This window comes from Lutzomyia longipalpis, chromosome 3, assembly GCF_024334085.1.
Source record: "Lutzomyia longipalpis isolate SR_M1_2022 chromosome 3, ASM2433408v1".
Lineage (NCBI taxonomy): Eukaryota > Metazoa > Arthropoda > Insecta > Diptera > Psychodidae > Lutzomyia > Lutzomyia longipalpis.
Genome location: NC_074709.1, coordinates 15,232,610 through 15,246,556, shown reverse-complemented (window position 1 = coordinate 15,246,556; position 13,947 = coordinate 15,232,610). Strand labels below are relative to the sequence as shown.

At 36.1% G+C, this 13,947-nt stretch overlaps 2 protein-coding genes across 2 annotated transcripts; both read right to left on the bottom strand.

Annotated features, from left to right (window-relative positions):
- Positions 1–590: 590 nt before the first annotated feature.
- Positions 591–2,785, bottom strand: LOC129793325 (sialin-like). The gene is made up of 5 exons (XM_055833195.1): positions 2,537–2,785; positions 2,166–2,466; positions 1,404–1,950; positions 1,066–1,342; positions 591–998 (listed from the first exon to the last, which is right to left on the bottom strand). Exons 1-5 carry the CDS (start codon positions 2,623–2,625, stop codon positions 665–667), a joined length of 1,548 nt encoding a protein of 515 aa, XP_055689170.1. The 5' UTR covers positions 2,626–2,785; the 3' UTR covers positions 591–664.
- Positions 2,786–3,497: 712 nt separating this feature from the next.
- Positions 3,498–7,562, bottom strand: LOC129793326 (dual specificity protein phosphatase 18-like). Its single transcript, XM_055833196.1, has 2 exons — positions 7,124–7,562; positions 3,498–4,191 (listed from the first exon to the last, which is right to left on the bottom strand). Exons 1-2 carry the CDS (start codon positions 7,258–7,260, stop codon positions 3,609–3,611), a joined length of 720 nt encoding a protein of 239 aa, XP_055689171.1. The 5' UTR covers positions 7,261–7,562; the 3' UTR covers positions 3,498–3,608.
- Between the last annotated feature and the right edge of the window lie 6,385 nt (positions 7,563–13,947).

Below are 13,947 nucleotides of genomic sequence, written 5' to 3'. Positions count from 1 at the left end.
ACTGATACAGGGTGATTGCCATCAAATATATTTATTCCCGTCCTCCCTTCCCAACCCCTAAGAAAGAATAATACTAGAGGAGACCGGGGTAAAAAAGTCAGTGAAAAATTTTCAAATGTTAATTCTGCGAAGCTACAATTTACCTCGTCCTGATGTAGCGATAGCATAGAACAACTCCTTATGCGTACAGGAAATCTATTAAGATATACTAAATACACCTATACAGGAGTCCATCATTTTGAAACAAGCAATGGCAACTACTTAAAAAAAAAAAGCAATTACATACATACATATAGTAATTCTGTTATCTTAAACACAAGAGATAGGCTTAAAAAAAATAACAATTTCGCATTTGCCTTTAAACACCCAGTACTTTATTAGTTGTTATTCAATTTTACATTGCAGTCCTACTATAGACTGGCAGTGCAGTACAGTGGGACCCCAGTACAACGACCGCTTGGTTATACTACTCTCGCGCATTGAAAATAATGAGTGTGAAGAGTACATCCGAGTGGTCGTTGTACTGGGGTCCCACTGTAATAGGAACTTCTACTTGACTTCTTAGTAAAGAATAATCTTAAGTAAAGAAATTGGAAGAAATAGAGTTCATTTTTAACTAAATCAATTTTTACAAGAGACAGGTAATTTAAACATCAAAAATAAATTAATTTTTCTTTTGTTCACTGGTCATATCAAACTGCTCATTAACAATTACTTGTTTCTCCGGGTAAGAACGAGGAGATTCAACTACATCATTTATGGTATTGGTCTTCGCCCATGGTTGCAGTTCTCCTCTACAGAAGAACCAGTAGATAACACAACCAACTAAATAAATTCCTGATGAAATATAGAAGACAACCTGCCATTGCTCTTTTGTCTTATCGCTTGTTATGACACCTGTAAGTAAGGGACTCACAATACCAGGAATTGTGGCAAAAGTATTAGAAATTCCTAAGATAACTGATGCATGATTCGGAGCAATGTCCAGAGGATTTACGCTGAAGAGAAAAAAAAAGAAATCTTAACATTTAGTTTCTCTTTAGGGATCTACGATATTCGTCTTACATAAATCCAGACCATGCAAAGGCTCCAAATCCAACTGCAACTGTAATACATGCAACTGTTCCAACAGGATCAAGTAAATAAGCGGCTAACATCATGAAGACCGTTTGAGCCAGGAATGCTCCGCAGTTGAAGTATTTCCGTACTTGAGTTGTTGTTAAATATCCCTTAATCTGACTCCAGTCCGCTAGGTATCCAGAAACTCCAAGGAGACATCCCATTGCCAAATAAGGAATAGCCGAAATAAAGCCAGTCTTCTCAAGTTCAAAGTTCAGAGTATCTGGAGATTAAATATTGTGAGTACAGATACCGTATTTTGACAACTTATTTTTGTATCTAACCTTTGAGGAATGTAGGAAGCTGAGTTAACAGTGTAAAGAAGCCCCAGTTTTCTGCAAAATGTGATGCAATGATTGCCCAAACGGCTGTTGATGTTAAAATTGCTTTCCAAGGATGTTTAATAGATTTCTTCTCATCCTCATTCTGACCAATGCTCTTCAATATGTATGTCTTCTCTTCTTCACTTATAAAAGGATCATCTTCAGGTCCAGCTTTGACAATGATCAACCATGCAACTGCCCAAACAACGCCAAGTGACCCAAAAAAGTAAAACACACTCTCCCAACCAAGGGAAACTGCAAGGACTCCTGATAGAGGCATTGCAACGACCGTTCCTGCATAGTTTCCTGCAAATCCTAGCGTTGCCATTCTTGAGCGCTCATACACGGGTGCCCATCGTGCCCAAACGGCATGAATGCAGGGAAATGTTACACCTTCGAAAACACCTTCAATTATTCGCACAGCCAATAGCATCCCAAGACTGTGTTTAGCAGCTACTGGAGTGACAAGAGTCAGGATTGCTGTTACACCTATTCCACTTGCAAATACCTTAAAAAGAAATTTCACTTTTATAGACCGTTAAGACTTTTTACGCTTCATTAGACCCACTGAATCGGGTTACAAATTTTATTGGACTTGTGAATGATAATAATCTTTTTTACGCAGGAAGAATCGATAAGATTTAAAGATTCAAACATTTGAACTTGATGTCACGTTTGCAGCTGAAATGTGGAAGTAAGTATGTTTTATGAAAATAAACTCACATAGTGACCACCAAATTTCGATCCTAAATAACCTCCGATAAGTTGTGTAAGGATGTAGCCGTAGAAGAAGGAACTAAGAACTAATCCTTGCTCTGTTGTATTCCAATCAAAGTACTGCTCTTCCACAGTCGTTCCATTTTCGTATGTTACATTTCTCTTCTCTGTCATAGCGACAATAGCGACACTGAGATTAACTCGCAGGGAGTAGACGTTAAAGAAGCCAAGGAAGGCCATTAGAACGACGATGTATCGTCGCTTCTTCCAGAACATCCATGTTACTGGATCTTCTTTGATGGTGTCACTAAAGAAAGCGCCACGTTTAACCACAGGAATATATAGCAGCAAATTGCGATAATCTTAAACTTGATCACCTGACTGGATTGTTCTTTGCAGCCATTGATGAATCTTCTGCAAAGTTCGTGGATAATGGCAGGGAATTGTCATTACTCTGGGGTCCCATATTATTCTATTTTATAGATTATCAGGTCTCACGATAGTTTAAAGGACACTAATTCATTCTTCAATTTGCACAGATGGAAGTCGTTTAGAAGCGGCTTCAACTCCACTCCACCAGAATTGTGAAAAGACTACTTTAGTATGAAGCACCTCATTTAACTGTTATCGCGAGAAAAGCGACAAGAGCTACGCTTTTTTATATACAAGCAGCGTATCATTCTGGATTGATGTATTTGAAGATGAGCACAATATAAAAGTGTGTATTATCTGTACAAGTGTTTGACTAATTCAATTAAACTTGAAGTGTTTGCGCCAAAGATTTATCAAAGACATTCAGTCAATTCTTTCGACATTCTTAGAATAAATTAACCATGCGTCGTCAATGAGCTCAGTCAGAAGGAGATGTGCAACATCGGTTTCTTTTAAATGATAAGTCCAGCGGAATAACATCTGGAACACCCCAATTGTCTCAATTATCTCTTTATCACCGTAATTTGCTCATTGTGAAGGTGAAGAATCATAAATATGATCTTATCATAAGCTTTTTTTTTTTACAGTGAGTACTATTTACTTTATATGCCTAAATGGAGTCCAATTCTTGGCAAAATACCCACACAATAAATCAAAATTTTAATCGCTAAGCTTTATTCAAATAAAAAGATAATTCATTGAGAGTTTGTTTCTATTTGAAGTGCTGCATTTAGTATTTGCTTTATAATACCTAACACGTGGTTTGATTTTATAATAGTTGAAAACATCAATTAAAGGCTTGAGAGTTTTCGACAACACTTACCTCTACTAAATTATTCAAGCGACTGAATAAATTATAGAATTGTGCTTTTAACCCAGTTTTAGAAAAATAGAATAAACAAATAATTGTAATCAGCATATTCTTTAAAATAATTTATTGTATTATTTATTTATTACTTTATAATATATCGCATTATAAATACGGTGAGAAAAATATGTCTTATAAAGCGTTTTCTTTCAATCTCTCCTTCTGGCATGCTTTCGGTGCTTTCTGTAGAATTGTTCCATAGCTTTATATTGTGGTGCATAGACATCTGGCACCTCTTGTCCAATGGCTTCAATGAAGATCATCGACACCGTAGACAGGCCAAGGATTTCCGTTTCGTACGCTATGAGTTGTCTGAAGAAACCCACATTTGGCCGAATTTGGGGTCTTGTGGCCTTGACGTAGAGAAAGGCGTCTCTTAGAGTCATCTTCATGTAGCGCATTAAATATGCGAGGCAGATGGAAGTTGAACGACTCACACCAGCTACGCAATGTACAAGGGAAGTGCCACCATTCAGTCTTTCTGTCTCAATTCGCCTTGTCACTTCATTGAAGTGCTTCATTATATTATTCTCTCCTTTGTCCAGGATGGAGATTCTTAGATAGTCCGGTGGGGGTTCTGGAAGGGGAGTGTCTGGTAGCTCTGGAGCTACGTTTATGATGAGCGTAATGCCAAGATCTACAAGAACATCAGGGCGAGCTGCATTTGCACCACATAGATAGAGGGTAGGAAGTATCTTAGATATACCGTTGTGTCTGCTAGACAGGGGTTGTCTGTTAAAAAAAATATCAGAATATAATGATCATTTACGTAAAGTTAAATTTGAAAAATTCAGTATAATATTATGAACTAGTCAACTCGAGCCCCCAATCACGTGTGAACAAACTCCATTTTAAGCTTTAAAAGGGGGGGGCGTATATTAGTAGGGGGATGAATAACCCCGAAAAATTTTTGAAATAAAAAATCCCGTTATCTGACGCTTCAGCAGGTAGAAAATGAAAAAAAAATCAATTTTTATGTGGGGCGCTATAAAGGGGTGGGGGCAGAATTCCATATCGCGCTTGCAACTCGTATTGACCCCCATATTGACTCGTATTGATTTCTTCTGTTTGCAAAATTTTTTTCCGGGATTGATGTGGTCCTAATCTACCTTTTAAACCATCACAATTTATTTTCTCTCTAAAATTTACGCGAAGCGCAATAAGTCCCCGCGAAGCGGGGCGAGGTAAATTGGAGCGAAGTTTAATGATTTATGTTTTATGTTTTATGTTTTTGGCGCCTGAAATGTTCAATGAAAATGATTTCTTCTGTTTGCAAAATTTTTTTCGGGATGGTTTAATAAGATGGAAAAAAAGATAGTCCATTAAGGAAAGTGACATGAAATACATACATATATTAACACTTCTTCAAAAAAAAAAAAAGAAGAAATGAATTCCTGGGTGTCCCAGATCACATTTTTGATTGCTCAAGAACCAATCCTTGTCACTTTTAGCAGTTTTGGTGGAATTCAGGCAAACATTCCATGACTCATAACAAAATAATTTCCCCCTCTAAAAATATTTTTTTTCTAAAAATAAGTCAATCATAACGCGTCCAGTTATTAGAGTTGGTATACCACAACGCGGATGGGTCAGTCTATGCGTTGTAATTTAATTTGTGAGTAGTATTAGTAGGCAAAGTTGATTTTTTTTATGAAATTCATCAATCTGAAAGACAAAAATGGTTATATCTCAAGTTCTATTGCACATACAGAAATTTCTTGACTAGTTTTGGAAAGGTATTCAAATAAGCTATAATCTGACATATATTTCGATACATTTCAAGGTCACCTCGAGAACACAAAATGGTGGTTTTTTGTTCTACCAAAACATTTTTTTGCACTTTTCGTCCTAAAGGAATGGTTCTAGAGGTTTCTGATGTTCTAGAAAGTTGTAGAGAATTGCAAAACCTTTAATTTGATACCAAATTGAGCAAAATCGGACAATCCGTTCAAGAGATATGGCTCTTAGAACTTTTCAAATTCAAGAATTTTTCAAATGGCCATATCTTCTAAACGGCGACATAGATTTTCTTCATTTTCGGACTGATGAAAGATATTGAGTCAGGCTACAACATATCAAAATTTAAAAGATTTGCCTAATGGGGATTCGGAGATATTGCCCCTTAAAGTTAGGCAATTTTTGTTTTTGTTTTTAGCGCCTCTTGCGGATGTTTTTGGAACTTGGAATGTTCTAGACAGTTGTAGGGCTTATCAAAACCTTTCATTTGATACCAAGATGGTCAAAATCGGTCAAGTCGTTCTCGAGTTATATCGAAAAAACACTTTTTGCTTTAGGCCGCCATATTTGCTAAACCGCTTGACCGATTTTCAAGTATGATTTGTTGATGAAAACAACTCACTGAACTCTACAACATACTAAAATTTCAGATCTCTAGCTGTAAGGGAAGTGGTTGACGGTATTTCAAAATGGCGGACGGCGGCCATCTTGGATTTTGAAAATGCGAAAAAATGAAATTTTACAACCACATTTCTATAGAAAAGTTCAAACCGGAAGTCTTTATCTGTTACCGTTCTTGAGTTATAAAGCAAAATATATCGCACCGGCCGGCAGGACGGCAGGACGGCAGGACGGCAGGCCGGCAGGCCGGCCGGAACAAAAATTTTCCACCACCATTTTCGTAATGTGGGATGTCTAAAACGTGCTCATACCAAGTTTGAGCCCGATCTGAGGTGGTCGGTTTTTCCGACGATTACAATACTTGGTATGCCACGATTGTGGTATACCAACTAATATCCCTGTGGGAATTTTAAAAGCGCAGTTTTACAGAATTAACTCGTTGATTTGCGTGAGAAACGGTGTGATGATTCTAAGCTAGAAAAAATTGGTAAACAGATTTTGTTTTGATGCCAGAATTTTATTTTTTTCCTATTAACTGCACAAGCCTCTTCTTTGGCAATCATCAAAATTCTCACAAGAGGCGCCATAAAAGTTTCAACAGAGGGGACTATAGTGCGTGTGTGTGACTCAGGAAATCAAACGGTGGACAAGGAATTTTCACTCACAAATAGAACATATTTTGTAGGTCATGGTAGTTCAGAGTTCTCGAATGATGAAAAAAAAAGAACAACATCTTCTGGGAGAACGTGTGGTTATTTATCAATGCGAAGGATGTTGTGAGACTTAATGAATTGTATTACTTTTCGTGGCGGAAAACAGACAAGGCATCATCTAATCTATCATAGCACCTGGCTCTCAATGTCTCTGTCTTCTCCTTCTTAAATGTAGGTATTCTCAGGAAAATGTATTTCATTTTGCATTTTCTTTTTATACGGGGAAAATCTCAATTTGCAACCATTTGGCCTCTGAATAAAACATTCCCAGTCAATTGCACCCAAGTGAGAGAGAATGCAAAAGAATTCAACATTTCAGCGAATGTGGCAAAATTTATTTCTCTTTATTATAAATTTTCGTGTTTTAAGATTATAAAGTCTGATGAATTGGCACTGTGCCCAAATATCTCAAGTATTTTTGATCTTTATAATAACACATCCACACGAGGCATGGGGTCTTCATTAGGGATTGAGATTCCATTCAAAAACGGCCACAATGGAGGTGTTATTCGCAATATTTCTCTTACACATACATACAATGTACACATACCTATCTATACACAAAAATCCTATAAATATCAACACATACCTACCTTTTTTCAATTCCTGATGCTTTTTCTAATGTTACTGCGCATTCTTTTGCAAAGTGATCAACATCCTCCCGACAGGATCTCTCTTCGATGATCGCATTGCTGAAGAATGTCTCTAATATCTCACTGGTTTCACCCATTTTCTTTCTTTTTATTGTCTCTTGTCCAAAAAAATAAATGAAAAGTTCTCTGAAGTCTCTAAGATGGAAAATTTCCTCAAAAAAATTTCCCGCCTTCACAGACAATGCGTGAATGCAGGAAAATTCAACCAAATATAAACACTTTCACTGCCTTTCCCCATAAAACACTCCTCATTTAGTTTTTGTGGGTGAAGTGTGGGATGCTCGCGCGAAGCTGCAAAAATAATTCAAAGAGTTAATTTGCTCGCAGGATGTGTGATCTATTAGACAATCTCAAAGCAACTGAGCTCGCAGACTGATTCGATTTTCCTCAAAACCGTCTGTTTTTGTATAACGAATGCTGATTCATTTGCGCGTCATTTTCAAAGATTTTCTCGCAGATTTTCCCTGTTTACCCACACACACTGGTATGCGTACAACATTGGCCCCAGCAGTAGCAGCATAAATACAAAGTTGAACATTCCAATGCTTAAGAAAAAAAGTTCTCAATGGCCTGCGTGTGTCTTACAAATTCAAAAAACAGTCAACACGTGCAAAGGGATACAACATTAGATTTTACATAAATTGTCGATTTAATTGAGAAAAGAATTTATCATGTGGGGGGAAAATGACAAAAGTGTAGGTAGTTGACATGAACTTCCTCCCCATCATATTTGGCTTTGTGCCACTATGTTTATTCTAAATGGCCGTAGAAGATATTTAAAATATTTTAAGACGCCTTGTTATGACACCCTTTCAGAATACATACATTATGTACATCGAGTGTGATTTACTGCAATATATTGTAAGTTTTTCAAGGTACCATTCCCAGGTGAATGACTGTTAAGGGATAATTTCAAAGAGGAATTAAGATAATTTCTATTTTTAGATATCGCATGGCTTGTATATTCGAAGCAGTTTTAATTTTTTATTGAAATGTAATTAAATCATCAAAATAAAGATCTAATAAGCCGACTTTAATATCCAATTATCTATGATCATGAATTGTATTCAGAACTTGTGGGGTGAGTCCGTTCGTATGGCCCATCCGTATTTTATGGCCCACAAGTAACTGAGCCAATCGTACTTACGATGATTGGGTAAGGAGTTACCTTAAGACTCCCGCCAACCCCACATACATAAGTTCATCTGTCCCATACCATTACAGTAGGTACCAGAGGCACTACAAGGGTTAAGTTTTCTTTTTTGTGACCTTGAAATGAATTTCAATGAAATAGAAAAATTCTAATGTTCTTATGTTGAAAAATCTTCTAAAATAGCCTAATTTCGAATAAAGGAAATTAGAGATGGATCGGTTGGCAAACGATTACCTCACAAAGGATGGAGTGCTGTGTTGAGGAAGGCTGAGTCCCTTATAGTAGGGAAACAATCTCGAACCTATGCATAATAGAAGAATATTCTTATTTATATTATCTTCTATTTATATAATATACTACCTCGTTAAATGTAGAAAAAAACAAACTAATTCTTTTGATTAATTAAAATTAAACTAATGGCCCAATGAGGATACAAAGAATATATGTAAGGATCTGAGTCGTCCAAGAGAAAATTAAAAATATCATTCCTCATTATCGAAGCTCTAAGCACTAGTTTGCGTAGGGATATAAGTATTTTATTTTTCAATTTTCATGGTGTCAAACATAGAGGAGACTGGGGTAAAAAAAGTCAGCTTGGAATTTTCAAATGGCTATTTCTCCCAAGTTATTAATCGGAAAAATCGGAAAAAAATTATTGTGGAAAGCCCTACCAACCTTTAATAATTGAATGCAATTTGAAAATTATTCCAGCAATAGTTTAGGAGTAAAAAAATAATAAAATTTTGGGCCCATTTTCCAAACTTTTGTGTATTGAGGAAATTGGTTCTCCGAAACTTTTCTTCTAGCGATTTTCCCGATTTTCCAATTGGATAATTTTTCTCACTAGCTGGGTTAATGTAGAAAACGTTGCCAAGATGCATTTTTGACTAACTTTTAATGGTTAAGGTTTTAAGCTTCATGAAAAGCTCGAAAACTCATATTTTCCATAAAGATATGGAAAAGCGGTCTAAGACAAAGTTGTAGGCAAGGAAATTGTAGGCAAGAATGACCTATAGGGAAAATTTTCTTGCCTTTGAGGAATTCTGCAGATAAGGAATTCTGCAAATTGACTTTTTTACCCTGGTCTCCCCTTCAGTTTACGTATTATCTCATGCATAAAAAATCAAACATTCGCGCCACTTGGGTCTGATCTTGATTCTCTTTATTCTTTTAAAATAAAATTATAAGAGAGAGCCGTGGATCGTTAACTTGGGAAATCCACAAGAGTTCCATAGACAGTTCCGTTGAAACATCCACAATTTCCGCATATATTTACTATTTAAAATACGAGATGGCATGAGAAAAATACTTTCCTTTCGCTCTGGCATTTTGTGTAGGTGAGTTTGTTTGAGTGTGTGCGTAAAATGTTTGTTTGTAGTTGTGTGGAAAAATTTTAAAATATTAATTTTACCGGGAAAACTCATTTTTGGAACTTGGGTCTCCGCGGAAAATGCTTAGGGAACCCCGGGGTGCTTCAGTAAAAAATTGGGCGCGAAATTCGCCGGTTTAAAAAAACCATTTTACACGACTTTTTCTGGCTAGAATTTTGAGTATTTTGATCTGGGGACGTCAATCGACGCGGTGTCGCTTCCTGTTCACAAAAAAAGGAAATTACGCTGGGATTTCGGCGGAAAACGCGAGAAATTTGCGAAAAACTGAAATTTTGAGGGAGAAAGTATTAGTGACGTGCACCGTCTCATTTTCTCTTCAACAAAATGTACCAAAAATAGCAATAGTGGTGGCTTTTTGAACTACACTTATGGCGCCGAATTCAAAAAGTAGTTAAAAATGCATGAAAATTATATGGGGGCTACATGAAGGGGGGCTCTGGAGCGAAAATGAATATCTTTGGTGACAATCGCCTGGTATCAGGAGTCTCTGTACTAAATTTCATCGCGATCAGACCAACGGTGTAAAAATGCATAGCTGTACAGATACGAAATCCTTCCTTTATTATATATTGTAGGTAAGTATCTTCTTCATGATAAAAAAAAACTATTTTGGGGCAGATATATTTTTTCAATAGGTAGGGAAACGTGGCCCAATTTCGACATCCAAAGTCCTCGCAGAATGAGAAAAATGATAGGGGAGAGCGGGGTTAAAAAAGTCACTTAAGGGTTTAGAAAAAGCTCAAAATATCATATTTCCCAAACAGATAAAGCGAAATGTATAACTCATTTCTTTAGGAAATTTACTGCCCTACAACTCTTTCTCAGATCATTTTGTTCTATCTAGCTAGGAAATATGATATTTTAGGCTTTTTCTAAACCCTTAAGTGACTTTATTAGCCCCGCCCTCCCCTACATAATAAAAAGCAGTACATATTCTTAAATTTGATACCATTTTAAATCCCATTTAATGCTCTTTTAGCTTCAATAATTTTCTACATTTATTGTTTTATTAGTTAAGTAATAGCGTATTGAAAAAAGCTTTAAGAGGTCCAAATTGGGCCACGTTCCCCTATTAATTATCAACGTTTTTCAATAAATTCTAAGGATTTTTTTTCGAAAATTTCACTTCAATTTTTTAATAAACCTCATCTTTTTTCTTTACTCTAATCTTGTAGAAGACCAAAAATGTATCCAGTCCAATTCCGCCCTTATTTTATTAGTTATTTATATAATATTTTTAAGTATTTTAATATTTATTAGATTTTTAATTCTGTTTTTAAAGATTAATATCCTTAAATTTAAAAAAAAGTGATTCATTTATAGAACTTCGAAAAATAAATTATAAATAATGATCAAAATCTTCATTATTGACTTCTGACATAGAATTTCTTTATATTGTGCCATTAAAAGTACTAATATATTTACTTACTTAAAAAATTCAAAGTTAATAAATTTCTTTTTGACCTATATCCTGTCACATTCATATTAAGGAATTTATAACTTTTATTTAGATGTCGTAAAAGAGGAAAAAATATTGGAGCAGAGGTGGATGACCATTTGGTGAGTGCGATGGAAGAAAATGTATATGGTGGAAATATGTATATGTAGGTTGGAATGAAGAAATGTTGGAGATACAGTAATGGGAACACAATCTATAAATGGAGGAAGTCCATATGAATAAAATGAACCATCATGACCTACGCCTCATCTTGCTCTTCTGTTACCCTCCCAAATTCCGTTTGGGTCTTCGTCTGGTTCTAAGCATCCAGCAAAGACGAATCATCTTCCCCCTTCAACTTTTTTTTCTCATTCCAAAGAAACGTGTGTAAGAACAAAAGAAGATGGTGAGAGGAAGAACGAAGGTTTGAGAATTATTTTTATTGTTTCAATGATTCAGGGAGTTAGAAGACGAGATGCTGGGATGTCTCGTTTGTGGGTTCTCACCAAAATGCTTGCTTCGCATACAGACGGTATCAATTTTGTGTTATGTTTTAAAAGTTTCTAACTGGATTTCTTCGCGCCGTGTCTTTTTTTCATATGGAGCGCATTAGCAGCAGCAGCAACAGAGCATTTTCCTCGGCTTTTGTAGCCATATAAGAAGTCCAATACACAACCGGATTTCTGTGACACAGTGTTGAAGATAGTAAAAGAAAAAGCTCCGCGTGCACGATGGAGAGAATGTTCTGTTACTTGAGTGGCCTATTTTTCCATCAAGCAACATCTCTTATACCCACTGTTCCCCACACAAATTACAAAACGGAAATCAGAGAACGGTGTTGCGCCCCCAAGGAGGTGGGAACAGTGAGCGTACTTCAAGAAATCGTCGTACATCCAAGCAAAATGTTTAAATGACAATCCCACAGGGAACAATTTATTCCCAGTTTTTTTTTCAAGAATGAGCATGCAGAATTCATTTTCTTTTTCTCCATATCTTAAGCTCTTAAGCAATCCAGAAATACCATAGAACGGTTCCTTGGCCAGGTACTAAATACAATATTCAAAGTGAAAGGTAGATATTTTTCATTATACGAAACTCATTTGCAATGCTAAGACCACGGCCATTTCAGTCAAATTGTTAAGAAGTAGTGGAGAAAAAATTCTCTTTGGTTCAGGCAAAAACGGTGTCTCCACAGGTCCATGAACTCACTTCTCTCTTTGGTAGAATTTCCAGACACGAGTTTTGACAGCGAAAATTTCACATTAATCTGAACTGTTATTCTTACACAATAAGTCACGACCATTGTGTTCCAACCAATGGGATGGTGGGCCCCTAAATATGACTTAACTTTTTTCTTCATTTTTTTCTAGAAAATTCAAAATTTAGGGCAAGGTGCTTTGCCCCTAAACAATGTTCTCTTCCATTCCATTTGAACCTTATTGTATTAATCAAATGTAATTGAATATATTTTGAGACATATTCATAAAGATTCTATTTTAAACCTAATACGAAATTGCCACTTCTACCTCCACATTGAATTTCATTAGGATCGATCCAGTCGAGTAAGAAAATTAATGTGTACCCATTAGTAAAAATTTATGTTATATTATTAGTTGGTATACCACAATCGTGGCATACCAAGTATTGTAATCATCGGAAAAACCACCCACCTCAGACCGGGCTCAAACTTAGTATAAGCACGTTTTAGATATCCCACATTACGAAAATGGTGGTGGAAAATTTTTGATCCGGCCGGCCTGCCGGCCGGCCGGCCTTCCGTTGGTCCAAACTTTGCTTCATAGCTCGAGAACGGTAACAGATAGAGACTTCCGGTTTGAAGTTTTCTATAGAAATGTGGGTGTAAAATTTCATTTTTTCGCATTTTCAAAATCCAAGATGGCCGCCGTCCGCCATTATGAAATACCGTCAACCACTTCCCTTATAGCTAGAGGTCTGAAATTTTAGTATGATGTAGAGCTCAGTAAGACGTTTTCATCAACAAATCATACTTGAAAATCGGTCAAGCGGTTTAGCAAATATGGCGGACTAAAGCAAAAAGTGTTTTTTCGATATAACTCAAGAACGGCTTGACCGATTTTGACCATCTTGGTATCAAATGAAAGGTATTGAGAAGCCCTACAACTGTCTAGAACATTCCAAGTTCTAAAAAGGGCCGCAAGAAGCGCTAAAAACAAAAACAAAAATTGCCTAACTTTAAGGGGCAATATCTCCGAATCCCCATTAGGCAATTCTTTTAAATTTTGATATGTTGTAGCCTGACTAATAATCTTGTACCATTCCGAAAATGAAGAAATTCTATGTCGCCGTTTAGAAGATATGGCCATTTGAAAAATTCTTGAATTTGAAAAGTTCTAAGAGCCATATCTCTTGAACGGCTTGTCCGATTTGGCTCAACTTGGTATCAAATTAAAGGTTTTGCAAATCTCTACAACTTTCTAGAACATCAGAAACCTGTAGAACCATTCCATGAGGACAAAAAGTGCAAAAAAATGTTTTGGTCAAACAAATATTCGCCATTTTTGTTCTAGATGTGACCTTGAAAATTACTGATATATATGTCAACTCATAGCTTGTTTCAAGACCTTTCCAAAACTAGTCAAGAAATTTCTGTAGGTCTTATAGAACTTCAGATATGAGCATTTTTATCTTTCATATTGATGAATATCATAAAAAAAATCAACTTTGCCTACTAATTCTGCTCACAAATTAAATTACAACGCATAAACTGACCCATCCGCGTTGTGGTATACCAACTCTAATA

Bases quoted from the DNA above. Each gene is read 5' to 3' on its own strand.
- LOC129793326 (XM_055833196.1), bottom strand. From the start codon at position 7,260: ATGGGTGAAACCAGTGAGATATTAGAGACATTCTTCAGCAATGCGATC. The intron at 4,192-7,123 runs GTAGGTATGTGT...TTTTTTTAACAG, and splicing joins GCATCAGGAATTGAAAAAAG to ACAACCCCTGTCTAGCAGAC.
- LOC129793325 (XM_055833195.1), bottom strand. From the start codon at position 2,625: ATGGGACCCCAGAGTAATGACAATTCCCTGCCATTATCCACGAACTTT. The intron at 2,467-2,536 runs GTGATCAAGTTT...CGCTTTCTTTAG, and splicing joins GCAAAGAACAATCCAGTCAG to TGACACCATCAAAGAAGATC. The intron at 1,343-1,403 runs GTTAGATACAAA...TTTAATCTCCAG, and splicing joins GCTTCCTACATTCCTCAAAG to ATACTCTGAACTTTGAACTT.